General features: G+C 37.9%; 1 protein-coding gene across 1 annotated transcript in view; it reads left to right on the top strand.

Moving 5' to 3' along the window:
- The window catches only part of CCDC148 (coiled-coil domain containing 148), a 278,990-nt gene that overhangs the window by 137,384 nt on the left and 114,376 nt on the right, over nucleotides 1-27,230 (top strand). Inside the window, exons 9-10 of the mRNA XM_021923638.1 lie at nucleotides 8,019-8,157; nucleotides 10,623-10,829. Coding sequence (XP_021779330.1) covers nucleotides 8,019-8,157; nucleotides 10,623-10,829 — 346 coding nt within the window. The remainder of the gene's footprint in view (nucleotides 1-8,018; nucleotides 8,158-10,622; nucleotides 10,830-27,230) is intronic.

Here is a 27,230-nt window from a genome sequence, read left to right as displayed (position 1 = left end):
TCCCTTGTTTCAAAATAAACCATATTTCAAAATAAACTCTATTGCTAATAAAGATGAGATGGATAAAAGTCAGCATCAGAAGGCAACACTCAAGAAACACCGTGTGGCTTTACATAATTTTCTTTAAAAATATGTGAAATAAACAAATGCTTACATATATGACCATTGCTTGATGAATACAAGAGAGAAGAAAGAGAGGGAAAGGGGTATAATAACTGATATTTGCCTACTTGATGAGGTGACAACAAGTTAAAACATTGGAGCCCTAATTCCCATGTGGCATTTTTCTCTGAGAATGAAGTCTCAGAGCTGTTAGAAAGTTTCAGTGCCTGGGCATGTCCAGTCTCAGGTTCTACACTTCCAGTCTGGGCTGGTTGTGTGCCAAGGGTGATTAATGAGAGAAGTTCCCAGAAACAGCGGCATAATTACCTGATCTTCCAGTGTTCACGTAGTCTCACTGGTTAGATGACCCCTCACCCAACATTCTGGGTCACTGTAGCTCCCATTTTCTCTTGTCCAACTTGATGTTGGGGTTTATATTTTTGGAAGGAGTGGGTAATAGTGTGGACCATGATTTTATTTTTGTCACATATATTTAGTAGCTTTCTCTTAAAATATATCATTCATAATAACTACTTTATGGTTTTATACTCTTTCTTTAAATACCAGAAACCACATGTGGTGTTTATTCAACCTACTTTGAGTTTGTCCTGGGAATAAAACATTTTAAATTCTCTTGGCTATGGTGGAATGCCCTTTTTCAAGGGAAAAAAGGGTTCAATTTCTTCAGGATACCCTCAAAAACTAGTCTTAGAGTTTACCTTTGCTTAGTTATATTTACTTGCATGTTATGTATTTGCAAAAAGTATATCTAGGTATTTAAGAATAGCGGCTTAAATACCTAGTTTAAGTCTTTATTAGTAATATCACTGTAGCTTCACCTGCCTTTTTGATGTAGTTGTTTTAGCTAGTGACTGCACAATGTAATAGTGCATGAAATACTTTTTCAATACTTCAGGAAACTGAAAAATCTGGGTTTTATATGATGAAGGGGTGAAAATCATTTATAAGGGGTTTCTATTCTTCACTGGGTGTGAAATCAAATTAATTTGAATAAATATGATTGAAGAAAATGGAAACATAACAGCTTGACGGGTTTGTGTCTAGGACAATTGACATTTGTTATTAGATAATACAGAAAGAATGTATTGTAAAAATAATAAAATTTGTGTAGCTATATGCAAAGCCAAGATTAAAATTTCTATGGACAAGATTGTCAAGTTTTAACATGAGAAGAATTTTAATACCTATTTTATATAACAAACCGATTGTTCACAAACAACTTTTCCCTATTCTTTATACCTTGAAGTTCAATTGCAGTTAAGATACAATCTTTTGAGGTAACTATAAGAACAAACACTATGGAGAGCAAGTAAGGATAACCACACCATTCCCAGGTTTATGTTTATTTGCCGTATTAGTGCCTATCAGAAAACATAAAGTTAACCATTGCTAATGTCTCAAAAATAAACTGAGAAGAACTATCACTCTTTTAATTCATTCTTATAATTTCTTAATGATTACTTATGCTTGGTTTGAGATGACATTATGACATTTTATGTGGCAATTAAAATTTCAGAAGACCTTATGATGGTTAAGTAAAGTTTTCCTCCTACTGTCCCAAAGAAGTAGGCCAATTTTATTACTCTTGCTTTTGGACTTAGAAAATTGAGTCATAATGTCTATATAAGGTAATTTTATTTAATTCAACTTTACTGCAGTTTAAAATGTTCTTGTCCCCCCAAAAATAAAGAATGAAATGATAACATGGAGACAGATTTTGGTTCAATATAAGGATTTAAAACACAGAGCAAATAATGAATTTGCAGATGATCTTGTCTTCACTGATTCTATTCATTTGAGTTTGAGAGTCTTTTTCTGGTCTTAAAAATGGCCCTTGGCATTGAACATCATTGGCCGGCAATCAGCTGCAGAGTATTCGTCACCTTAGATGCTGGTCTCTCCATGCATTGGGTCTACATCTCTTTCATCTCCACATCCTTTCATAGTACTTTTCTTCCAAAGCAATATTAAGATGCTATGTTTAAAAAGTCATTTTTCTCTTTTTCAGTTTGCTGTCAATTATCTTTAGCTATAAGAGAATACCCAATCCAACTCAAAGTAACTTACATAATAAAGCAATTTCTTATGTAACAAGAAGTCTAGAGGTAGAGAAGTCCAAGAACAGTGAGGTCTGGTGGTATGCATTCTCTTGCCTAGCCTTCTTGCAAGTTAGATGACTTCCTGCCAGACAGTTCTGCATAACAACGTCCAGAGGCAGAGAGGGACCTTCCTTCTGTCTTTGTGACTCTAAGAGCTAGGAAAACATTGCCCCTGAAGACTTCCCTTCACATTTCATTGGCCAGAATTGGATCTTTTGTCCATGTTCCTACCAAACACTTGTTAGAGAAACAGGAAGTTTGTGAATGGGTGTTTGTGAATAGCTGAAAATCAATCCAGATTCACTGCCAGGGCTGGAGATGGGGCTCACTTTTCCTGAAGCAGGGCCAAATGTGGATGGAGGAGAGTAGATCTTGAATAAAGTCAGCATTCTGGTGGGCAGGAGCAGGGGTGGGAGCAATGTCTGCTACAGTTTTCTTTTCCTTACGCTTCTTATGATGAATGTAATTATTAAAAACCTAGCATATGGGGTGTTTGAGCAATTACGTCTTACTTTTAAAAGGCTATTTTAGGTGAGGTGCGGTGGGTCATGCCTGTAATTCCAGCACTTTGGGAGGCCAAGGTGGGAGGACTGCTTGAGCTCAGAAGTTCAAGACCAGCTTAGGCAACAGAGCAAGACCCTATCTCTACTGAAAATAAAAAATTATCCGAGTGTGGTGGCACATGCCTGTAGTCCCAGCTCTGTGGGAGGCTAAGGCAGGACTGCTTGAATCCAGGAGTTCAAGGCTGCAGTGAGCCAAGATCACGCCACTGCACACCAGCCTGGGTGACAGAGCGAGACCCTGTCTCCAAAAAAAAAAAAAAGAAAAAAAAAAAAGTAAAAGGCTATTTTATCTCCGTCATGTTATTTCAAAACTTCCACCAGAAAACTACTGGTGGGTGGATGGATGTTTCAGAGACAAAGAGTGGTTTAAGAGGCTTGCCATCATCCCCACTATTCTACTTCCAAAAAATATACATTCTAAGTGAAAAAAGTGAGCTTTCTATGTAAACTTCTCTAAAAAATAATCTAAGTAAAAACAATGTACTTACCATTTGGAAAATGCAACTTCCAAATAAATCACTTAGCCTCCTGTTCTGACCAGATTCCCAAAGCCATTACTTTTAGAATCCTGCTATCTTTTCATCATCCTTCAGAAGAATGAGGCTTTGGAATTTGGCACAAGGTTTGGCCTTACCCTATAGCATCACTTTTTTTTCCTTCGTTTCAATGGATTTTGACCTTGCTTGTGAAAGTCCACTTTATTCTGGTCGTCACCTTCCAGCTAAGTAGCCAGACTGGTAGAGCCAGGGACTATGGAGGTGGGAATAGATCTCTGAGGAATAGAAGATGCATACCCAGGGAAGATTTGAGGAGCGGATTCTGTTGGTCAGAAATGGGTCTGGGAGCAGGGAGCCTCCTGTAAACCAGACTGAAAATCAGACATAGATTTATATTTGGACAATGGGCCTGGGCTGGGGTTGTTGGTGGATGAAGAAACCAGGCTGATTAGATTGGGTGTTTGGATGGTTCTGTATTGGAAAGAAAAAACTGAAAGGTGAAGTCAGATTGTGTATTACAGAGGGTCAGATCTGATGCAGCCAGAGAAGAGGATGGTCTGTCATCCACATTAATTGAATGGTGGCTCACTGCACCCCTACTTCTCCGAAGGAGCAGTAGGTGTCCCCTAACACTGTAATGCTTTAAGAGATGAGTTTTTCTTCAGGTCAAGTTCACTATTGCATCAGCTAGCTTCAGGAGGCACTAATTACCATTTTGCCTGGAAAGCTCCTTTACTCTGAGAAAACATAAGACAGCTTTCAGCCAGTTTGTAACCACAATGTTTAGTTTCATAAACTTGTTTCTGTTGTTAAAGTGCCTGTTACCTGTACATGTCTTGTTTACCACCATTGCCTGCCCTCCATCCCTAAGTGTATTTGAATGTCACGGAACCAGAACCCAAGGAAAGTGATTTAAATGTGGCTATGAGGAACACTAGTAGCTAAGTTAATTGTGAGTCACTTTAGGATTTTTGGGATAATTCAAACAGGCAGAATTAGGAAGACAATGGCCTGGGTCAGGGTGAATTTTTACAGCTCTGTTGTTGTTTTCTGAATTATCTGTTTTGTCTCACTTCCTGAGAAATCATAATGAAATGATATCTGTGATCAGATACCATATTGTAGGGCAGGAGATGGTGAATAAGAATTGAGTGGTAAATACCTCACCTTTTTGTAGGCTGAAATTCCCTGAAGTGTTCAAAGTACTCAATAACCTTACAAATTGTAAAATCTTAGCAGGCTGTGATAAAGATGAATATTCTAAAGAACTTTAAATTAGAAAGTTTAGACGGACAAAAAGGAATAGAAATTGCAGAGAACTGCTAAAGATTTTTTGTCTAAAGATTTTTTTTTTTTTTTTTTTGGTAAATTGCAAAAAGCTTAGGACAATTTGAAAGTTTTCTTTAAAATGTTCTTAATGTTCTTTTAACATTATAGAGTCATTTTTCAAATTCAGAAAGTAGATAAGGGATCAGAATATTTTTCACTATCTGTGCAATTTAGCTAGTTCTGTCATTAGAATCACCAGCAAAGCAGTTGAATTCAACAAGAACTTTGAAAGGTAAAACCTAACCTTAGTTTCAGCTACTTTATATAGATTTTTCTATATAAAAAAGATGAAGGTTTGATTTAAAAAGATAAGTGTCCAGATTTACACTTGGAAATGCAAGTATATTGAATCTGATTTTATTTTAGAAGTTCAAAGTCCATGTTCCTCAGAAGTGACTACTTTGTTATTGTGATGAGGCTACTATGTTTAAATATTCTTCTTAGATTTTTACCATCCCAAGGCTCGGTATATATGTAGGATATGTATGTAGCTGAGGGAGAGTTCTCCTTTCCTCACATGCAGCATTCTAATGGAGATGCAGGGCTGTTTCAGTATTCCTGCCTATGTGAATATTTGCTCCAATGTTTAAGGCTGCAACTCTGGAAACTGCTATAAATACATAACCTAAAAATAATAATATTGTGAGTATTTATGTATCATTTCCTTTAAGCATGTTTTTAAAAAATTTTATTCTACATGTACTAAAAAGTGACTTGCAATTTGAGTAATTTTGGTAACTGGGAAAAACTGTTGGGATGTGAGGCTTCTAAAATCAACAAGAAGGTCAAAATGGATATGGTGACAGTTCATGGCATGCTTGCTTTGAAATATCTGACTTTAATGTTTTATGATCATTTCATATGTTTAAGTGGTTTAATATTGTCACTAAAATGGCAGCTAATTAATACATTGAGGCAATGTATAAAAATGCACTGAGTGCCACAAATTCTCCCGCTGCTATATTTATTTATAGCAATGTACACTGCTTAATGTATGCTTCTATTTGGAAAGCATTTTTGTAAATGTCTGCCATTTTCACTTTCTCCTTGAGCACAGCCACAATCTTCCACTGCCACTCAGTATGAGATATCATGAAAGAAAATAATTTAGGAGTACTTCTCCATTTACCAAAAGATTTAAACTATTTTTGACAATTACGGGTAAGATTGCTTATAGATTATATTAAGGTAGGTTCTATTGAAACAAAGCTGAGACAGGGATTTCTAAACAAGAGATTTGTTGGGAGGTGCTCTCAGGGGGAGGGCTGTGAAGGAAGCCAAATAGAAGAAGGGAAATGTGTAAGCAAGAAGGTGTCAGTGGAACTGGCCATGGTTTGCTCCCATGGGGAAACACCGGAGTGCAAAGGTATCATAGAGTTGATCCTCTCTGGAGTCAAGTAGGCTGGCTTTCTGTACCTCCAGGTAGGTCAGTCATTGGTTATGGCTGGCCTTTGAAAGAGGGTGGGAGGGTAGCCTTCTCTAAAGAGGGTGGGAGAGGCAGCTCCCACTTGGTCCAGGGCAATTCTCCAGAGAAGGAAGAGGCATCTGTGAGTTATCTGCCAAGACTCACAACATCTCGGTGATAAGAATTCCATCTAATAAAGGCAATCTGGGTGCGGTACCAACAGCATCCATTATAGAGATGAATCACAATTTAAAGGAACAGAGAACTGGTTGGACCTAGCTTCTATTGCTTCCCCCTTCCCAGGGCACACACACCCATGCATCCACATTTATAATCAAGTAAAGGTGGAAATTCGAACTCTTTTCAAGTCCTTTTGATTTAAAAAACATTTTACAAACATTAATGAAGACATGGACTTTAGTTCTATTTTTTGTTTGTTGCTTGTGGTATGGTAATGCAGAAGTTATGTGGCTAACTCTGCTATTAAAATGCATTTATGTTAACCTGAATGAAGATGGGCTCCTTGAAAGAGGACCTGAGATATTGTCCATGAAATCCTGAGGATGTTTTAAATGCCAAGTTTACTCAGGCAAATCTTTCTTCTGGCTTAATACTCCTATTTGTACTGCTTTATTTGCAGAAGCCTTTGTCTGTACATGCATAACTGATTCAGACAGGACTGAAACACTTGGTGTGTTCAACGAATTCATTTCCAATTCTCTCTGCAATAAATTGTTATGTCATACTGAAGAACTGTAGAGTATTCCTCTTCCTGGTAGAATCTCCAACCCTCTTTTTTTCCCCCTATTATGAAACAGATAGGACTTTTTTCTTTGAAAAAGAGTTTTTCTTTCTTGCTATTTATCAGAATAATAATCTTGTATGAGAACATTGGAATTCCCATCAGTATCACTGATTTAAGAGGTGTTTTATTCTGTTTTAAATTGTCAAATATTTTTCAGGGGCATGGAAGATATATAAGAAATTCTTTGAATTCCACAGTTAACTTTAAAGTATAAGACCACTGATATAGTAGAAATAAACAATGACAAGTCTCCTCTTGGATTAAGAAGTATTTGTTGCTAATAATATTCCCTCTGATTGCATTTTTATGTGATTATTCTAATTCATTAAACAGGAATAATGATATGCAAAATAAACTGAGAATATAAAAATATATTAATTCAGTTTAGCGTTCAAGCTGATATTGCAAACTTTTCACTCTGCACAAGACTTTGCTAATACTCTACAAAGAATGCAAACCAGGATGGTGCCTAGGAGTGTTCTAAAAGGAAAAAGGCCTTTTGGAGCATAGTAGATATGTTATTGGGAAGGTGACTTGAAGGGATCCTATTTGCAAATGATTTCTTCAGTGGTTTTAATGCCATTGGTTATCTTTTCACTATCAATATTTAGTATTGCCTCTATGAAGCACTAAGAGGTAAAGTAATAGATACTTTTAGACTTTCTTTTGAAGTCAAACCTTAAATAATGAGAAATCATAATGAAATGATATCTGTGATCATTTCTGACTGATATCTTCCTCAGTCTATCTTTTCCTTTACATAATTACTCATTTAACTGTCTACATTTGTACTTTTCTCCAGTTTAGACATAGGAACCTTGTTGAATAAATAAAATTCCTTTTTAATCTGTATACATAATAATTTATTCCCCAGTGTTTATTTTATTCATTGGTCATGATTTCTAAAATATCGTTACAGGCAGGATAGAATAATTATTTTTGAAATACTATGTCTCATCAAACTTAATCGAATTATGGCTCATACTCATGGCAAGACCAAATAAAGAATTGAAGGAACTCATTGCATTAGAATTTAGAAACTTTTCTGAAACAGACATTAAATTTGGCTAATGTCTTTAAAGTACACAGAAACCTCGTTTTGCTTCGTCACTATCACTTGCTAATAGCTTGAACAGTTTGAGTCCCTCAAATTTCGTGATTGCTCAGTAATATGTTGTGACATTTTTTTGCTTCCAGAAACTGCCAACTAAGTGAAGAAGACCACTGGATTTACCAGGCTATTTTGGATCAGTACCCTGGAGATCTCTTTGGAAGAAGGACTCTGTATCTGGACATGTTACAAAGATATTTTCCTCACAAATCTAGGCATGATTTGGTGAGTGCTGGGCCTACGTACATACTGGCAAATTAAATTGTTTTAGTAGTCAATAATTATTAAGCAAAGCACATGTACTTTAAATGGTTCTTTAAAAATTATTTTTTCCTATACTCTAGAAAATAATAGGGTTATATAATGGTTTGAAAGCCTGTGCAGGTCATTTTTTCGAGTTTGTCCTGTCCATAACGAAGTGGAGGGCCCCCTCGGGCAGAAGTCACTCTCTGTGCCTACTTGCTGTGGAGATCTTCACTGTGATCCCAGGGCTGCTCTGCTAGTATTTGACTGCTGGGTGTCTGGTCAGCCAGATGCTCACCTTCGGGGGCTTTGCCATCTCCAGGTCTTGCCTGAAAGTGAAATGCCTGCTCCACTATTCACAGAGCCTGCTTCACCTCAGTCTTTCTAGTCACAGGGAAGCCAGCACTTGCCCTGGGGGTGGTACTTACTTATCTCTTCCCCACCACGACAACTCTGCTTGATCCTCCTAGATGGATCTGAGACATAAATACCTCAAGTACAGAACTCAAAGATGTGACTGATATTTTCCTAAAAAGGAACTGGGAAATTACTGTTTTATTGTTTCATTCTTTAGTCAATAAGAACACAAGGGCAAGAAAACAGAAGTTACCCTGTCACTAATTAATTTCACAATAACTCACCTTATAACATACACATAAACAAACACGCAGACTTAATTTTTAAGTGAGCCATGCTATAGCATCTTAAATACTCTGTGTTTTTGTAATTGTTTTAAATTAAGCAAGTAACAACAATACTCACATGTATATAGAAGTTAACCATGTATCAATCACATGGAAACTCCTTGAATACACGTTAGAGTGGATGAGAGAAGTACTGTTCCCATCCTTAGATGGAAAAACTGAAGCAAAGGTCACACAGCTACTGTGACCATTTTTTCCCATCTTCTTTCATTCTCTTCACCTCTCTCCCTTTATTCAGTAACAGATATCTGTTATATGATAAATAATTCACTCTGAATTTTTAAATAACGTTCACTTATTAAATTAGATCTTTCCTTTTGTTGCCTATTGATTCTATTTGCTTCTGTGACAAGTTGTCATTTATAACTTGTAGATTTTTATATTTTTCTATTATTATCATGATAAAGATTTTTACATTTACTTTTTTATTTATTTATTTATTTTTTGAGATGGAGTCTTGCTCTGTCGCCAGGCTGGAGTGCAGTGGTGCGATCTTTGCTCACTGCACCCTCCCCCTCCTGGGTTCAAGTGATTCTCCTGCCTCAGCCTCCCAAGTAGCTGGGACTACAGGCACGGGCTACCAGGCCCAGCTAATTTTTGTATTTTCAGTAATGACAGGATTTTACCATGTTGACCAGGATGGTCTCAGTCTTTTGACCTCGTGATCTGCTCTCCTCGGGCTCCCAATACATTTACTTCTTACATTAGATTTATTAGCATCCATTTCTGTGTGGTATATGCTTAATGTTTTACAGATGTTAAGTATATTTTTGGCTTTATAAAACAAAGCTGAGAAGTTTACAGAACAGATCTCAGTAGCTGATACTTAGTTTAAGTGAGACCAAGTAAGTGGTTTTACTGCGTACCTAATTATACCTAAAGTATTATTTTAGGTGGGACATAAAATGTCCTGTTTGCTAGCTGCTTTTCCCACAACTCCTGGAGGTTAAATAATGTATTAAATTCAGAGTCATGGTCTATACTGGCAACATAAAGAATTATTTAGATCAGTGACTCTCAACTTTGGAAGGCACACCTTTTTCTGAGGAGCATTTCAGAACGACCCACAGAGGTTTTCCAGGCTACTCAGGTTCTCTCCATTCCTGTTCTTCCCTCAAGACTCTGCTAATTCCCATGGTTGAGATTCACTGCCAAAAGGAGCTACTGCTGCTGATGTGAAAATGCCATGTCCTTCATGAGCATAGCATGGGAAGGGCTCAGTGTCATTGCTATTATTACTTTAAGTTTAGGCATCCTAACATCTGAATGTTTCAGTAATTAAGGGTAAAATTGTGAGTTTTCAAGATTGTGGTAGCAATTTTTATGTTTATTAGCATTTTGTCTAACTGAAACACTTGATGTAATTGTTAAAATACCAAAACTGATATAAAGATGGGATATTTTTAAAATTAAATATAGGGAAAATATTGCTTTCTGCTCTCATAGAATCATTACCATTTAGAAACAAAAGTGGTTTTAGAGGTTACCTGGTGTAACCGCATCCTATATGAGGAAACTAAGGACTTACAAACATTAAATGACTTGTCCTCAGTCACCAATTAGCCACGAGTTCAGAACTTTGGAGGTAGTACCTGGTTTCTGGTTGCTGTATTTATGATTAAATATTTGTCCCCAATTTTTCAAAATCATTGGTTATAATGGGTTTTTTTTCATTTTTGTAACAATGACACAAAATATAAGCTCATTTTCATGATAAGTATTCACCCTCTGTTATCTTTTCAGATTGAACATGAGAAATATTGTGACCAATATCGCTTTGCTATGGAGCAGCGAAAGATCTTGATATCAAATTGGAATAAAAATAAGAAAGACTTTACACAGAAGGCTGTGCTGACACTCATTGAGGCTTGTGCAGCTCATGAAATGGAGAGCACATTGGCTAAGGACAAGAAAAAGCAACAGGAATTGTGTGCTGATTTGAAAGCCAAGGTAAGATGCTGCACAGGTGTTTCAGTATTTGTCTGGATATTTAAGAATCAATTTTTCCCTTTTGTTCAAAGTCACCCTAAAGTTCAGTTTCTCTTCTTAAAAAAAAAGCCTGTCTTGAATAAAACTGTTAGTTTGAACTGTATAAAATTGCATTTTTTAAGTCAAAAACAGTCAATAATCAATAATTTCATATGGTTCAACCAAAAAGTTACTATAACAGGATGTTAATATTGAAGTTTTGATTGAGATATCCAATACCAACCATAGACGTGCACATCAGACTGAGGTACTAGACAAAAATGCAAGTGTAGCTACCTGACTTCAAACTATACTACAAGGCTACAGTAACCAAAGCAGCATGGTACTGGTACCAAAACAGAGATATAGACCAATGGAACAGAACAGAGTCCTCAGAAATAATAGCACACATCTACAGCCATCTGATCTTTGACAAACCTGAGAGAAACAAGAAATGGGGAAAGGATTCTCTATTTAATAAATGGTGCTGGGAAAATTGGCTAGCCATAAGTAGAAAGCTGAAACTGGATCCTTTCCTTATTCCTTATACGAAAATTAATTCAAGATGGATTAGAGACTTAAATGTTAGACCTAATACCATAAAAATCCTAGAGGAAAACCTAGGTAGTACCATTCAGGACATAGGCATGGGCAAAGACTTCATGTCTAAAACACCAAAAGCAACAGCAGCAAAAGCCAAAATTGACAAATGGAATCTCATTAAACTAAAGAGCTTCTGCACAGCAAAAGAAACTACCATCAGAGTGAACAGGCAACCTACAGAATGGGAGAAAATTTTTGCAATCTACTCATCTGACAAAGGGCTAATATCCAGAACCTACAAAGAACTCAAACAAATTTACAAGAAAAAAACAAACAACCCCATCAAAAAGTGCGCAAAGGATATGAACAGACATTTCTCAAAAGAAGACATTCATACAGCCAACAGACACATGAAAAAATGCTCATCATCACTGGCCATCAGAGAAATGCAAATCAAAACCACAATGAGATACCATCTCACACCAGTTAGAATGGCGATCATTAAAAAGTCAGGAAACAACAGGTGCTGGAGAGGATGTGGAGAAATAGGAACACTTTTACACTGTTGGTGGGATTGTAAACTAGTTCAACCATTATGGAAAACAGTATGGCGATTCCTCAAGGATCTAGAACTAGATGTACCATATGACCCAGCCATCCCATTACTGGGGATATACCCAAAGGATTATAAATTATGCTGCTATAAAGACACATGCACACGTATGTTTATTGCAGCACTATTCACAATAGCAAAGACTTGGAATCAACCCAAATGTCCATCAGTGACAGATTGGATTAAGAAAATGTGGCACATATACACCATGGAATACTATGCAGCCATAAAAAAGGATGAGTTTGCGTCCTTTGTAGGGACATGGATGCAGCTGGAAACCATCATTCTTAGCAAACTATCACAAGAACAGAAAACCAAACACCGCATGTTCTCACTCATAGGTGGGAACTGAACAACGAGATCACTTGGACTCAGGAAGGGGAACATCACACACCGGGGCCTATCATGGGGAGGGGGGAGGGGGGAGGGATTGCATTGGGAGTTATACCTGATGTAAATGACGAGTTGATGGGTGCAGCAGACTAACATGGCACAAGTATACATATGTAACAAACCTGCATGTTATGCACATGTACCCTACAACTTAAAGTATAATAATAATAAATAAATTAAAAAAAAAATAGTAATGTCAACTTGCTAAACATTAACATCTAACTTTTATTCTTCACTAAAGTCATTTGTAAATTGGCATTGTTTTATTTTACCTGCACATTTTGTGACATAGCCTCATGAGAATCACATGAAAAACAAGTGAGGTGGCTTGTATAGGTCTGGTCTCATACAGAAGCAGGGAATTACTCTGTAGAAGGGTTCACGCCAGGGCTGGAGAGAAAACACGAGTGTACTAATTGGTGTATCATTTAGGACACAAGCAAATAGCAAAGGACAGGGTTACTTTACTTTGTATGAGGAAAAGAATCCGTGATTCTGATAACCAACCACTAAAGCTATACTCAAGTGACTCAGATGAATCCTACACCGAAGAAATGTCCATATAGAGAACAATTCATGGGTAAACCTGGGATCTTGTAAGAGATTGCATTGGTATCACTTTTGACAACTGACACCACTTCTCTGACTGTCCATACAAAAGTAGCTTTTGTTAGCAAGCACGAGAAAGCTAGTCTATTCCAAAGGATAGATTTCTCAAGTTCCTTGATGATGATACAAATATAGCTCAACTCTTTTTGGCACAGCTTTCTGGCACATGCATATTACATATATATGTTGATTATATCCACAGGCACTGTTGCCGGGGGGTGGGGGGGAGTACTTTTCCAATTATAGAAAGCACTGTTAGTATTTTCAAAATGGTAAAAGCTGATATAGTGGTAGACAGAAGCCACATATGCGCACCCTGTCAGAGGATAGCTCCTGAATTTCATTCAACATTGCATAGCATCATAGATAAATGCTGGAAAATAGCTCCTGAGAAAAATGGGAAATTACATTGGATTTGATTTCAGATAAAAATGTATAAGGGAAAATTATACAAATAATTGCTTAGTATTTATAACCAAGCATTGCAAACATTTGTAACATAGTGCCTTTGTGAAATTGATCCATTCACTGTTTCAGCATAATCATTATCACCTTCACTTTCATCACCTAATAGACTTAATGAAGAAGATTTATGGGGGGTTAACAAGCTACTTTGAGGCTTTTATATGTACTCTTCTAAATCTCTCAATTACTAATTCACCACTAAATGAATACCTTGCAACATATCTATGTTTCTTATACAGTAGTCCCCCCTTATCTATGGTTTCACTTTCCACAGTTTCAGTTACCCAAGGTCAGCCATGGTTAGAAACATATTAAATGGAAAATTTCAAAAATAAAACATTCATAAATTTTAAGTTGCATGCCGTTCTGAGTAGTGTGATGAAATTTCGTGCTGTCCTGCTGTGTCCTGGCCAGGAGGTGAATCACTCCCTTGTTTAGCACACCCATGCTGTATGCACTACCGGCCCATTAGTCACTTTGTGGCCATCTTTGTTATTAGATCAACAGATTAGAAGTAGAAAGGTGAGCACGGTACAGTAAAGTATTTTGAGAGAGAGAGACCATGTTCTTATAACTTTTATTACAATATGTTGCTATAATTATTTTATTCTTCTTCTTGTTCAGTTCTCACTGTGCCTAATTTATAAATTAAACTTTATCATAGGAAAAGAATATAAATATAGAATTTGGTACTATCTGTGGTTTCAGGCATCTAGCGGGGGTCTTGAAATGTATCCCTCATGGACAAGTGGGGACTATTACAGCATGGAAATCAGATAATATGTGACTACTAAGTATTTTTATTTAGGGTTACTACTGTCATTTAAACAACGTGCCTTAAAACCAAGCTTACTGATTTTGTCACAAAAGTAAATTGCTCTTCCTGTTTCTCTATTTCCCTAACTACTTTAGCTTAGAAATCTCAGGCATCCTACATCCTTTTGCTTCCATATGATAAGTTGCATTAATTCATTTTTTGTTTTATTCGATCCTTCTTTTCCATTTCCACTCCTCCAATCCAAGTTCAAAAAGCAGGACTGATGTCCAGCTGATTAATATCAGGACAAAATATAAGTTAGCTCTTACATGATATGAAAATTGTCTAATAAGCTTAAAGACAGCATTCCAAGAGTTTTCATAAGAAGATTTATAGTGGGAAATTCTGTGGAAAGCACAAAGAGCTTTAGCTCAATTTCAGACTTAACAATCATCTTGGAAGAATCTCAGGAACAAGCAGAGCATGTGCTAGAGGTAGAGACCAACACAGTATATGAGTCCTAAATACACACTGGTCTTGTTGACAGAGGAGAAGGGTTCGGTAATATTTCTCTATACCTCTGGTTTATGGAAGGTGAAGTATAGTTCTTGGATGAATGGAATAAAGTATTCTTGAATAAAAGTCAAAAAGAAAAAGTACACAACTACTTCCAATTCTTTGGTAGTTCTTATCTTTGACATAGATGAGAAAAAGATGAAACACTAGAAGGCCTTAACTATAGGTTAAATATGAAGCTGTCTCCAGGCAAGGCAGACTCAGACCTTTTGATGAAGCTGCAGAATCCCCAGCCCCCGAGAGTAGGATGCACAGTGCTGTGCCGAGATGGATGTATAGTAGCTTATTGCAGAGGATGAGGCAGTCAAATGCAGGCCTGATGTGGGGAATCTGTCTTCTTGGAGTATCCAGTCAACGTTCAAGAAGAACTGGCGTTGAGTCAAGCGTACTGACTCCTATACTTCTGCTCATTCACTGGGAAAGCATGAAACGATGAAACCCAGAATGTATCTTGTCCACCATAAAAACTCGTCTCAGAATTTGAAGTCTTGTGATAAGTAGGTGAGGTGATGGATATATTAATTAGCCTGACTTAACCATCCCACAATGTATACATATAGCAAAACACCACATTGTTCTCCATAAATATATGCAATTATTGTTTGTCAACTTAAAAAGGATTTAAAGCCTTGGAAACATAACAGGTGGATTCATTTTTTCTTCTAATGTGAGATCATGACTTTGGAAGAGGCTGGAGGATGTGAGAAGTGAATAACTGGCTATGATAAAAGGACCAAGAAAAGATTTTCTTTCTGTGCTACAAATTATGATTTAGATGAGCATTTTATAACAATCAGAGGAAAATTTTGATAGGAGTCATACAGACCTGATACAGAAGGCATCAAGCTAAAAGAAGTTGAAGATGGGTTAAAAGTGTATATTATGGTGATTGTAGGCATGATATATGGGGAACAACAGTGAAGGATCTGATTAGTAGTAAACATAATAACAATATATCCCCAGTGTCCTGAGATTTCTTTGACCAGTGATTACACATGAAATCATATTTGCATTTGTGTACAAATGTTATTGCCTCCTCATGCTCACCTCCTTCCACTATAAAATGCCCCCTAAAGTACTTCTGGGGCTTAACAGAAGATACACTAACAAGAATGTACCTGATGGGCATGTGTCTCTGTTTGCCGACTTCAGGGGAAGATCTGCCATCTCTACTATGCATCCACTAAATCTGCAGCTGCTCTTACAGAAGCTGTCCTTGAATGCCATCTCCCAGTGCTCACAAAGATGCCATACCCTAGAGGTGCTAGCTGGCCCTGCATTCCCTCTAGTATTTCTGTGCCACAGCAATTCTGGGTTCCTTACAGAAACGAATCATGCTTATTACTTGCTGATTTGATGGACGCATTCACTGTGCCATCCCTCCATCACTCTCTCTCATGCATCTGTCTCAGGCACCTGCATAGATTTATGACATGAGATTATAGGGTCAATTTAGGTTCAGCATGATCTACCTTACTACATGGTGCCTCCCTCACCCAACCAAAAAAAAAATATTACAAGTGCTTTGGAAAGGATTCCAATGTCAGCCACTGATTCCCCAGAGAAGAGGATAGTATTTTCTTTGCAACTCCCTGGCCCTTTCTCTGGACTCAGAGCCAAGGGTTACTGGCCTCCAGGGCTATGTTCCAGAATAGCAGTTACTCTAACATATAGATGACCCCATACTAGAAGCTAGAATTCATGAAGTTTTGTATGGGACTTCAGATTTCACTAGAATGTACCTGGATGTCATTAGCCTCTGAATAAAAACGAAGTTCCCCAAGTTTAGGCTCTGGCTATTCAACATGAAGTTTGTGAACCAGTAGCACAAGCACAAGGAGCTTGTTAGAAATGCAGTCTCAGGCTCCACCCCAGAATCTGCAATTTAAAGAGATTTTCAGGTGATTCAGGTTTACATTGAAGTATGGAAAGATAATGTTATAGACTATGTCCCTGAATTTTTCCATTTTAGAAAATTACTGACAGCAACACCGCTCATGGGTTTGAGTCATGAATACAAACATCTAGGTCCATCTGCACCTGCAGCTGTCATAGTCACTGTGTTAAACAAAGGTGCAAGCAACTGATCAATGTGTCTCCTGGTGATGTCACATCCAAATATTTACGCATTGAAATATATATTATTTTACACTCAGTTATTTTATTTTTATTTCTCTTTTATGTTATTGTTCAGGCATTAGTTAATTTTATTTTCAAGCTATGTAAGTCAGTCTACTATATTTCCTATGGATTTCATTTGGGTACTCTCCCCGATGAAATATTGCAGAGTATTTGTTACAAAAAGGGAGCATTGGGTCTAAAAGAATTGACAACCAAGAGTCATGAGAAGCCATCCAACAAGTTTATAGCAGGCAAATAACATGATCAGATTTGTTTCAAGTACATTATTCTGGTGGCTATTTGGAAGATGGATTTAGGATCACAAGGCTGGTGGTAGAGAAGTCAATGTGGGAGAATACTACTATAGTCCAAGTGAGTCTGACAGGTGGCTGGGGACTAGAAGAAAAACTGGCCAGTGAAGATTCTCAGAAGCAAAGATAAAAGGATTTCAAGATGAAAGGAGCAAGTCAACAGAGTCAAATGGATTTATATGAATTCTATAAATTGGCCACAAAATGTGGGAACAAGGCCAACTCACTTTGCCTTGGCAGGAGTCTTGGAGGGCAAGGAACAAGGAAAAAGAGAAGGAGGAAGAAGAAACACTTGCTTTCTTTTCTCTGAGTAGCATTTTCCCCTTCATCCCTACTTCCTCATAAGAGATTCTATAGTCTTTGGGAAATGTCATTGCTAAGATTCGGCAGAATAAATTCTAGTACCAAATCAAATGCCAATGAGCTGCGTAACTTCTGGCTGGCCAATTTTCTGTGACTCAATGTCCTTACCTGTGGCTTAGGGATAATAATTTGTCCTCTCTTATAAGATAGCTCTGATGACAGAAAAATAAATGTCAAAGTATTCTGCAAAATTAAGGAAGAGAATTAATTGTGATTGTTATATTGTTTAGGTTTCGACAATATAATAGGTTTCCATTCAGAGCATCTGGATGCACGAGTGGGAGCCATGTCATTTGCTTCTAGGTAATCATTAGGTTTTTTCTTTCTCAAAAGAGAAAGAACTTTTTGATATTAGCACTTCTCTATGGCTTTATACTAGGGAATTTATATGAACAAAGAGGCCTAAAGGTTCTATGGCTTTTTGGAGTCTCTTTCTTTATCAAATCCCTGTCAGTCTAGTTTTATAATCAAAGTATATTCTTTAGAGACCTTTGGTGACAGCTGGAAGTCAGAGTTACAGTTGGTTATATTTATGCAAAGTATTTTCTAAAAGATTCTTGATGGGAAAAATTTAAATTGAGAAAAGAAGTCTCTGGAGAAATTACTATTGCTTTGAAAGAGTGTAAGTAGTCATGATGACTCTGAAAAAGTATATCCTATGATGAGGGTTTCTCTTACAATGGAAGTTCCAGACAGACTCTTCTATGCACATCATCAGCAGTACTTCTCTGTACCCATAGAAATTTATGGCCTGAGCATCTATTCACTTTAAAATCAAAGAATTATCATTATACCTATAGATTCCCGAAAGGCTTTTAAAAATGCCTAATTTCTCCAAAAAAAAAAAAAAAAAAAAGTAAACGGATTTGGTTAAGTAAAATATTAACATGTAAAACAGTGATATGTAATTCTAAGTTATTTATATGACTTGGAGGTTTTCAAGAGTCTTCTCAGGTCAGGATGAGGCACTGGGAGTTTACTGGGTTTGCATTAAAAACTGCCTTGCCTCAGTGGCTCACGCCTGTCATCCCAGCACTTTGGGAGGCAGAGGCAAGTGGATCACTTGAGGTCAGGAGTTCAAGACCAGCCTGGTGAAAACGTGGCTGAAACCCTGTCTCTACTAAAAGTACAAAAAAAAATTAGCTGGGCCTGGTGGCATGCACCTGTAATCCCAGCTACTTGGGAGGCTGAGGCACAAGAATCTCTTGAACCTGGGAAGCAGAGGTTGCAGTGAGCCTAGATTATACCACTGCACTCCAGCCTAGGTGATAGAGTGAGACTCGGTCTCAAGAAAAAAAAAAAAAAAAAACAAAAAACAAAAAAAAAAACACTGCCTCGTTATACTCGTGAGCTGCCTTTAAGACCGGGCATGAAGTTATCACATTAGGTGAGCTGAAACGCTGAAACTCCATTCAGACACACAAGACAGCATTTCCATTATCACTGATGAGGACTTTTCTTTCAGCCATTTGAAATATTGTGAAGAAGGCATTTGATATGGTCCTTTATACATAGACAATTATGGTGCTGAAATAGACTTTGAAAAGGTCACTTAGGTCAGACTAAGCCCCGTGATTTTAAATGTCACCCATTTGTTCTAGAATATGTATGCTTTGTTAATATGACAAATAGAAGAAGTATGATGTTTCATGCTAATTATCAGCCTCCAAATTCCAAACTGCCCAGCTAATACTAGAAATTTACTAAAAGACGTAAATCTCCTACAGAGATACTGAAATTGCATTTTACATGCAAATCATAAAAGTTTAGAGCTGGAGATAATGTAGCTCAACTCTCCTCTTTGACAGATGAATAAATTCAGATACCTTAAGTCCAATGGTGGTTTGCAAGTTAATATTGCAAATGTATAGAGACTATATCATTATTGAAGAATTTTCCCAGTGCCACTGCGTGTAGTTAGTTGTGCAAGTTGAATAAACACACAGCACAACTCGAGGGGATGATAACATTCGCATAAAATTTGGGCAGTACAGTATACAACTTCCATGGCTATTCACAGCAGGGTTGGCTATTTCATGCAAAAAGTCCTTTAAAGGATTTGGCCTACATTTCTTTGAGGTAATAATGATCATTCCTGATACTTACCATTCGCACCTACTGAGAATGTTCCAAATTAGGCTAATGTTTTGTCATAGTCAAGGAGAATAATGATTGATCTAAATATATACTATTGTCATTTTTCTGTCTGATTCACAAATAGGGGAAATAATAGCGAAATGCTATGAAGTGTTTACTACACTAAATGCCAGGGACTATGCCATGTCATTTACAGGCATGGCCCCTTTCAATACTCACAACAACACATTGAGTTATGTTTTTTTGTTTTTGTTTTTGTTTTTGAGACGGAGTCTCGCTCTGTCACCCAGGCTGGAATACAGTGGCACGATCTCGGCTCACTGCAAGCTCTGCCTCCTGGGTTCACACCATTCTCCTGCCTCAGCCTCCCAAGTAAGCTGGGACTACAGGCACCCGCCACTATGCCCGGCTAATTTTTTGTATTTTTAGTAGAGACGGGGTTTCACCGTGTTAGCCAGGATGATCTCGATCTCCTGACCTTGTGATCCGCCCACCCCAGCCTCCCAAAGGAATTATGTTTTTTATTTTCATTACTTTATATACAAAGAAACCAAGGCTTAGAGGGGTTAAACAACATGTTCAATGTTAACAAACTCATAACTGATCTAGATAAGACATGACCAAGTCAATTTGACTAGAACCTATGGTTCTAGCCACTACACTGTGTTTGGTAAACCTCAGTCATTCGAGGGTCCCCTTCTAACTAGATCCACAAATAATCTATTATTAACATTTTTCCTTAAATTAACTCATTTTTTAAAACATAAATTTATTTGAAAATAAAACCAATAATGACAGACTAGTATTTCAGACCAAACTTTCTGCTAAACTAAAAAATAACTATTCAGTATTTTTTATAATTAATAATAATAACCTCTTAAAGAACTTAACAAGATGGTGAGAAATTAATGTGACAAGTGAAGATCTCCTTTTGGAAATTTGGATAGCTACTCAAAATCAGAGATTCTTTTGTGAAAAACTGAGGGTGAGCACTGGGGCATTCACCAACTCAGGGAGGAGGATAGGGCTTTGGAAAGATCATGAAGGAATCTGAGTGAAAAACTGCAGCAGTCAGCTGTGATCCTCGATAACTGGAGCAATTAAAAAGGCTTCAAGCTTTGGTCCTGGACTTTGAATGCTTTCAGGAATATGGCAGAAGGATGCAGCATGTTCATTGGAAGAGGCTAATATTACTTACATATCAAAGTATTTCTGTGAGCATTTTCAATTCAATGTCTAGTAAATAACCAAAGTGCAAGATACATGAAGAGAAAGAACCTGAGCCAGAACCAGCGAAAACAAAGGCATCTGTAGAAATTATCACAGATTGTAAAACAACAGTGCTTACTGTGTTCATGGAAAGGAAAGTTCAGCTTAAAATAAGCAAGGAATTTAACATTACGAACACTGACATTTAAAATTTTGAAAAATAAGCAAATATCAATTCCAAAACTGAAAACTGATATTAAGAATTCAGTGCATTAGCCGGGCGTGGTGGCTCATACTTGTAATCCCAGCACTTTGGGAGGCCAAGGTGGGTGGGTCACCTGAGTTCAGGAGTTCTAGACCGGCCTGGCCAACATGGTGAAACCTCGTCTCTACTAAAACTACAAAAATTAGCCAGGCATGGTAGTGGGTGCCTGTAATCCCAGCTACTCAGGAGGCTGAGGCAGGAGAATTGCTTGAATCTGGGAGGTGGAGGTTGCAGTGAGCTGAGATCACGCCATTGCACTCCAGGCTGGGCAGCAGGAGTAAAACTCCATCTCAAAAAATAAAAAAAATAAAAAATCAGTGCATGAGATTAATGGCAGATGAGAAATAGCTAAAGAAAAAACTGATAATCTGAAAGGTAGATTAGAAGAAACCCTCCAGAATAAAGCATAGCATATGAAATGGGAAATAGAAAAAGAAGGTAAACATAGAATCAGAAAAGGTATATAATAATAGTAATAATAATACTGATATACATATATATACACATACATCCATACATACATATACTTCTAGCAAACTAAAACTAAAAGGTAACTTTTTTTCTTTCTTTCTTTTTTTTTTTTTTTTTTTTTTTGAGACAGAGTCTTCCTCTGTCACCCAGGATAGAGTGCAGTGGTGTGATCTCAGCTCACTGCAAGCTCTGCCTCCTGGGTTCATGTCATTCTCCCGCCTCAGTCTCCCGAGTAGCTGGGACTACAGGTGCCTGCCATCATGCCTGGCTAAATTGTTTCTTTTTTCTTTTTTTTTGGTATTTTTAGTAGAGACAGGGTTTCACTGTGTTAGCCAGGATGGTCTCGATCTCCTAACTTCATGATCCGCCCGCCTCAGCCTCCCAAAGTGCTGGGAGTAGAAGCGTGAGCCACCGCGCCGGCCAAAAGGTAACTTCTTTAATCCGAGAATGTTCTCTTTCAGGTCAGGAACAAGACAAAAATGGCTCTTATCAACACTTCTATTAAATACTGTAATGGAGGTTCTAACCAGTGCAGCAAGGCAATAAAAATAAGTAAAAGGTATAAGCACTGGTAAAAAGAAGCAAAATTGTCATTCATAGGTAGCAATATCCTATACATGGACAAACTAATGTAATGTACCGAAAAATTATTAGAATTGATAGTACTCATATTGATATGTATTAATATTAGTATACCAAGGTTGCTTATATAAATACATAAAAATTGTATTTTTATGTTCTAGAAAAAATAAGACACAATTTTTTTAAAGATACTATTTTCAATAGCATCAAAGACACCAAATATATAGAAATGAATCTGGCAAAAGGTTGTATAGGACCTCTGCAAAGAAACAATAAAACTTTGTAAGAGGCTGCTCTGCCTATGGAGCAGCCATTCTTTATTCTTTTACTTTCTTAATGAAAAAAAGACAAAACAACTTTATGAGAGAAATTAAAATTAAAGAAGACACAAGTAAGTGAAAATGTATGCTATGTTCTTTATTTTGCAAAGCTCTCCATTCTTGCCAAATTTATTCATATATTCATTACAATATTAAACAACCCTCAATAGGACTTCTTTTTTAGAACTTGGCAAATAGTTTCTAAAATGTAATGCAAAGGTTCAAGAGTTAAAAAGACACTTATGAAGAAGAACAACAAGATAGGAGGACATTCTCTATAACAACACTCATTACAAAGTTATAATATCTAAGGTAGGATAGTACCTGTCCACGGACATAGACAAATAAAATGGAATGGAGGGTTCAGAAGTAGATTTAGAGACGCTTGCCTATGGTACAGATGGAACTGCAAAACAGTGGGAAGGACAGAGCTTACAACAAAAGGTGCTGGGACAACTGGGTATCCTTATGATAAGTAACATTAGACATTTACCTCATACCATTAAAAAAAAACAAGTCTAGGATTATGGGTCTGAGTATTAGAGGCAAAATTATAAAGCCTTTAGAAGATTAAAAGGAAAATGGATTCATGACTGTATTAGTTCGTTTTCATGCTGCTGATAAAGACATACCAGAGACTGGGAAGAAAAAGATGTTTAATTGGGCTTACAGTTCCACATGGCTGGGGAGGCCTTAGAATCATGGTGGGAGGTAAAAGGCACTTCTTACATGGTGGCAGCAGGAGAAAAATGAGGAAGAAGCAAAAGCAGAAACCCCTATAAGCTCATCAGATATTGTGAGACTTATTCACTATCACGAGAATAGCACAGGAAAGAACTGTCCCCGTGGTTCAATTACCTCCCACTGGGCCCCTCCCATAACACATGGGAATTCTGAGAGATACAATTAAAGTTCAGGTTTGGGTGGGGACACAGTCACACCATATCATTCCACTCCTGACCCCTCCCAAATCTCATATCCTCACATTTGAAAACCAATCATGCCTTCCCAACAGTACCCCAAAGTCTCAACTCATTTCATCAATAACCCAAAAGTCCAAGTCCAAAGTCCCATCTGAGACAAGGCAGGTCCCTTCTACCTATAAGCCTAGAAAATCAAAAGCAAGTTAGTTACTTACTAGATACAGTGGGAGTACAGGCATTGGGTAAATAGAGCCATTCCAATGGGAGAAATTGGCCAAAACAAAGGGGCTACAGGCCCCATGCAAGTCCAAAATCCAGCAGGGCAGTCAAATCTTAAAAGTTCCAAAATGATCTCCTTTGATTCCATGTCTCAAATTCGGGTAACACTGATGCAAGAGGTGGGTTTCCATGATCTTGGGCAGCTCTGCCCCTATGGCTTTGCAAGGTACAGCCTCCCTCCTGGCTGCTTTCATGGGCTGGCATTGAGTGTCTGAGGCTTTTCCAGGTGCAAGGCGCAAGCTGTTGGTGGATCTACCATTCTGGGGTCTGGAGGATGATGGCCCTCTTCTCACAGCTCCATTAGGCAGTGCCCCAGTTAGGACTCTGTGTTGGGGCTTCAACCCCACATTTCCCTTCTGCACTGCCCTAGCAGAGGTTCTCCATGAGGGCCCCACCCCTGCAACTTTTGCCTGGACATCTATGTCTTTCCACACATCTTCTGAAACTGAGGCAGAGGTTTCCAAACTTCAATTCTTGACCTCTGTGCACCCACAGGCTTAAACATTACATGGAAGCTGCCAGGGCTTGGGGCTTGCACCCTCTGAAGCCACAGACTGACCTGTACCTTGGCCCTTTTTAGCCATGGCAGGAGTGGCTGGGATGCAGGACACCAAGTCCCTAGCACAGGAACCCTGGGCCCAGCCCACAAAACCATGTTTTCCTCCTACACCTCTGCCCTGTGATGAGATGGGCTGTTGTGAAGACCTCTGACATGCCCTGGAGACATTCTCCCTGTTGTCTTGGGAATTAACATTCAGCTCCTTGTGACTCATGCAAATTTCTGCAGACGGCTTGTATTTCCCCTCAGAAAATGGGATTTTCTTTTCTATTGCATTGTCAGGCTGAAAATTTTCTGAGCTTTTATGCTCTGTTTCCCTTTTAAAACTGGATGCCTTTAACAGAACCCAAGTCACCTTTTGAATGTTTTGCTGCTTAGAAATTTCTTCTGCCAGATACCCTAAATCATCTCTCTCAAGTTCAAAGTTCCACAAGTCTCTAGGGCCGGGGCAAAAAAAGTCACCTTTGCTCCAGTTCCCAACAAGTTTCTTATCTCCATCTGGGACCACCTCATCCTGGACCTTATTGTTCATATCACTGTCAGCATTTTTGTCAAATCCATTCAACAAGTCTCTAGGAGGTTCCAAACTTTCCCATATTTTCCTATTTTCTTCTGAGCCCTCCAAACTGTTCCAGCCTCTGCCTGATACCAGTTCCAAAGTCACTTCCACATTTTTGGGTATCTTTTCAGCAGCACCCCACTCTACTGGTACCAATTTACTGTATTAGTCCGTTTTCATGCTGCTGATGAAGACATACCTGAGACTGGGAAGAAAAAGAGGTTTAATTGGACTTCCACTTCCACATGGTGGGGAGACCTCAGAATCGTGTCAGGAGGCAAAATGCACTTCATATATGGTGGCAGCAAGAGAAAAACGAGGAGGGAGCATAAGTGGAAACCCCTGATAAATCCATCATATTTCGTGAGACTTAGTCACTATTATGAGAATCGCATGGGAAAGATCAGCCCCCATGATTCAATCACCTCCCACTGTGTCCCTCCCACAACACGTGGGAATTCTGAGAGATACAATTCCACTTGAGATTTCAGTGGGGACACAGCCAAACCATATCAATGACTTTGAAGTCAGGAAATTATTTCTTACACAAAATATAAAAGAACTAACCATAAAAGACAAAGATTGATAAATCAATTACATAAAAATTGTAAATGTTTCTTAACTGAAAGATACTATTAAGAAAATGAAAATGAGTGATACAGGGCTGGAAAACATACCTGAAACACCCATATAACCCACAAAGAACTAATATGGAAAATATTTAATGAACAAGTACAAATCACTAAGAAAAAGTGGGGTAACACAATAGAATAAAATGAATGAAAGACTTAAGCAATTTCACAAAGAAAAAATCCAGATAGCCATTAAACATGCTGAAAGTCCCTCAATTTAATTAGAAATCAGAGAACTGCAAGTTAAAACTACAATGAAATATCACGACACATTTTTAAAACCAGATTGGTTTAAAAAATACAGTAGGATGATAGAAATATTCATAAGGATGTGGAACAGCAGGATCTTTTATATGTAGCTGGTACAAGTTCTGGTATAAGCTTTTTAGGAAAAAGTGTGGTGGTACCTTGCAAAGTTGTAGAGATACATATTCTATACTGTTAGGTATGGACCCCTGGACCCCGGAGAAGTGTGTATACCAGGGAACGCATATAAAAATGTTTATTGCAACATTATTTCTAATAACCATGAAGTAGAGATAACCCAAATGTCTACCAACAGCAAAACGGATCAATAAATGATGGTACACAATGGCCACACATAACAACATATTGGGGGAAAGATACCAAACACAGTACAGTAACATACTACTTGATTCAATTCACCGGAGTTCAAACACAGGCAAAACTAACTTATATTACTCAGGGATGCATATCTAGTGGTAAAACCAAGGAAATGATTGACACACAAGTTTGTTTATAACAAGGGAAGGTAAGGGGTTGGGGTAGGGTGAAGCTACATCAAGTATATTAATAAAGGGTAGAGCATGGTAAAGGTGCACCTGAGAGACATGTGAGATGCAGACATGCAGGTTGAGGTGAGGTGCAGAGGAGAGGGAGCTGAAGGATGGCAGGTGGCTGAGAAGAGCACAAGCTGGGAGCACCAAGACAAGCTGGGGAAGAAAGGAGGCTGGCTGTGAGGAAGGACTGGGCACAGGCTTACCCCACCACTCAGGACAGTTTGTCAGTATATAATCACATTTCATCCCATGGTCTCTAATCTACCTTACTGCAAAAGTTTCCTAATATATCTGCCAGCTTCCTCGCTTGTCCTATCGTCCATTATCAAGCCAACAGTTTGACTGTTTAGCCAGAGCACGTCATCCTCTGCTTACTCCAGCCACACTGTTCTAATTGCTGTTCCTTGAATATATCAGCATGGTGTTTATGCTTGCTGTTCCCTTTGCTTAGAATATACTTCCCCTAGAATTGAGTCTCAGGATTTGACTCAATTGCTGTCTTCTCAATAAGGCTTTCCATAGATAGTTCCATCTAAATTATCATTTGCCTCCTTCCCCACGTTCTATCCTTTTCTTTGCTTAATACTTTTCTCCCTAGCACTTTTTGCTTTCTTGTACTATTTATTATATATTTTGTTGATGTATCTTGTTAGTCATCTTAACTTGCATTAGAAACGAAGCTCCACAAGGACTGGGATTTTGGAATCTTTTCCACAATTTGATTCTCTAATATTTGGAAGAAGGCTAGCGTATACTCAGCACTAACTAAATATTTGTTGGATGAATGAATCTATCCATCCATCCCATAATGAAAGTAAAAACCTTTCATTTCTTTCAATACTTTGGCTTTCTTCTCCTTCATCCAGTTCTGCCCATTCAACTTTCTCAATATCCCTCTACTCCTTTATCTCCACCTCCATTACCATCACTCTAGTT

This window comes from Papio anubis, chromosome 10, assembly GCF_008728515.1.
Source record: "Papio anubis isolate 15944 chromosome 10, Panubis1.0, whole genome shotgun sequence".
Lineage (NCBI taxonomy): Eukaryota > Metazoa > Chordata > Mammalia > Primates > Cercopithecidae > Papio > Papio anubis.
The sequence above is the reverse complement of the archived record's forward strand: the minus strand, read 5'-3'. Positions and strand labels throughout refer to the sequence as shown.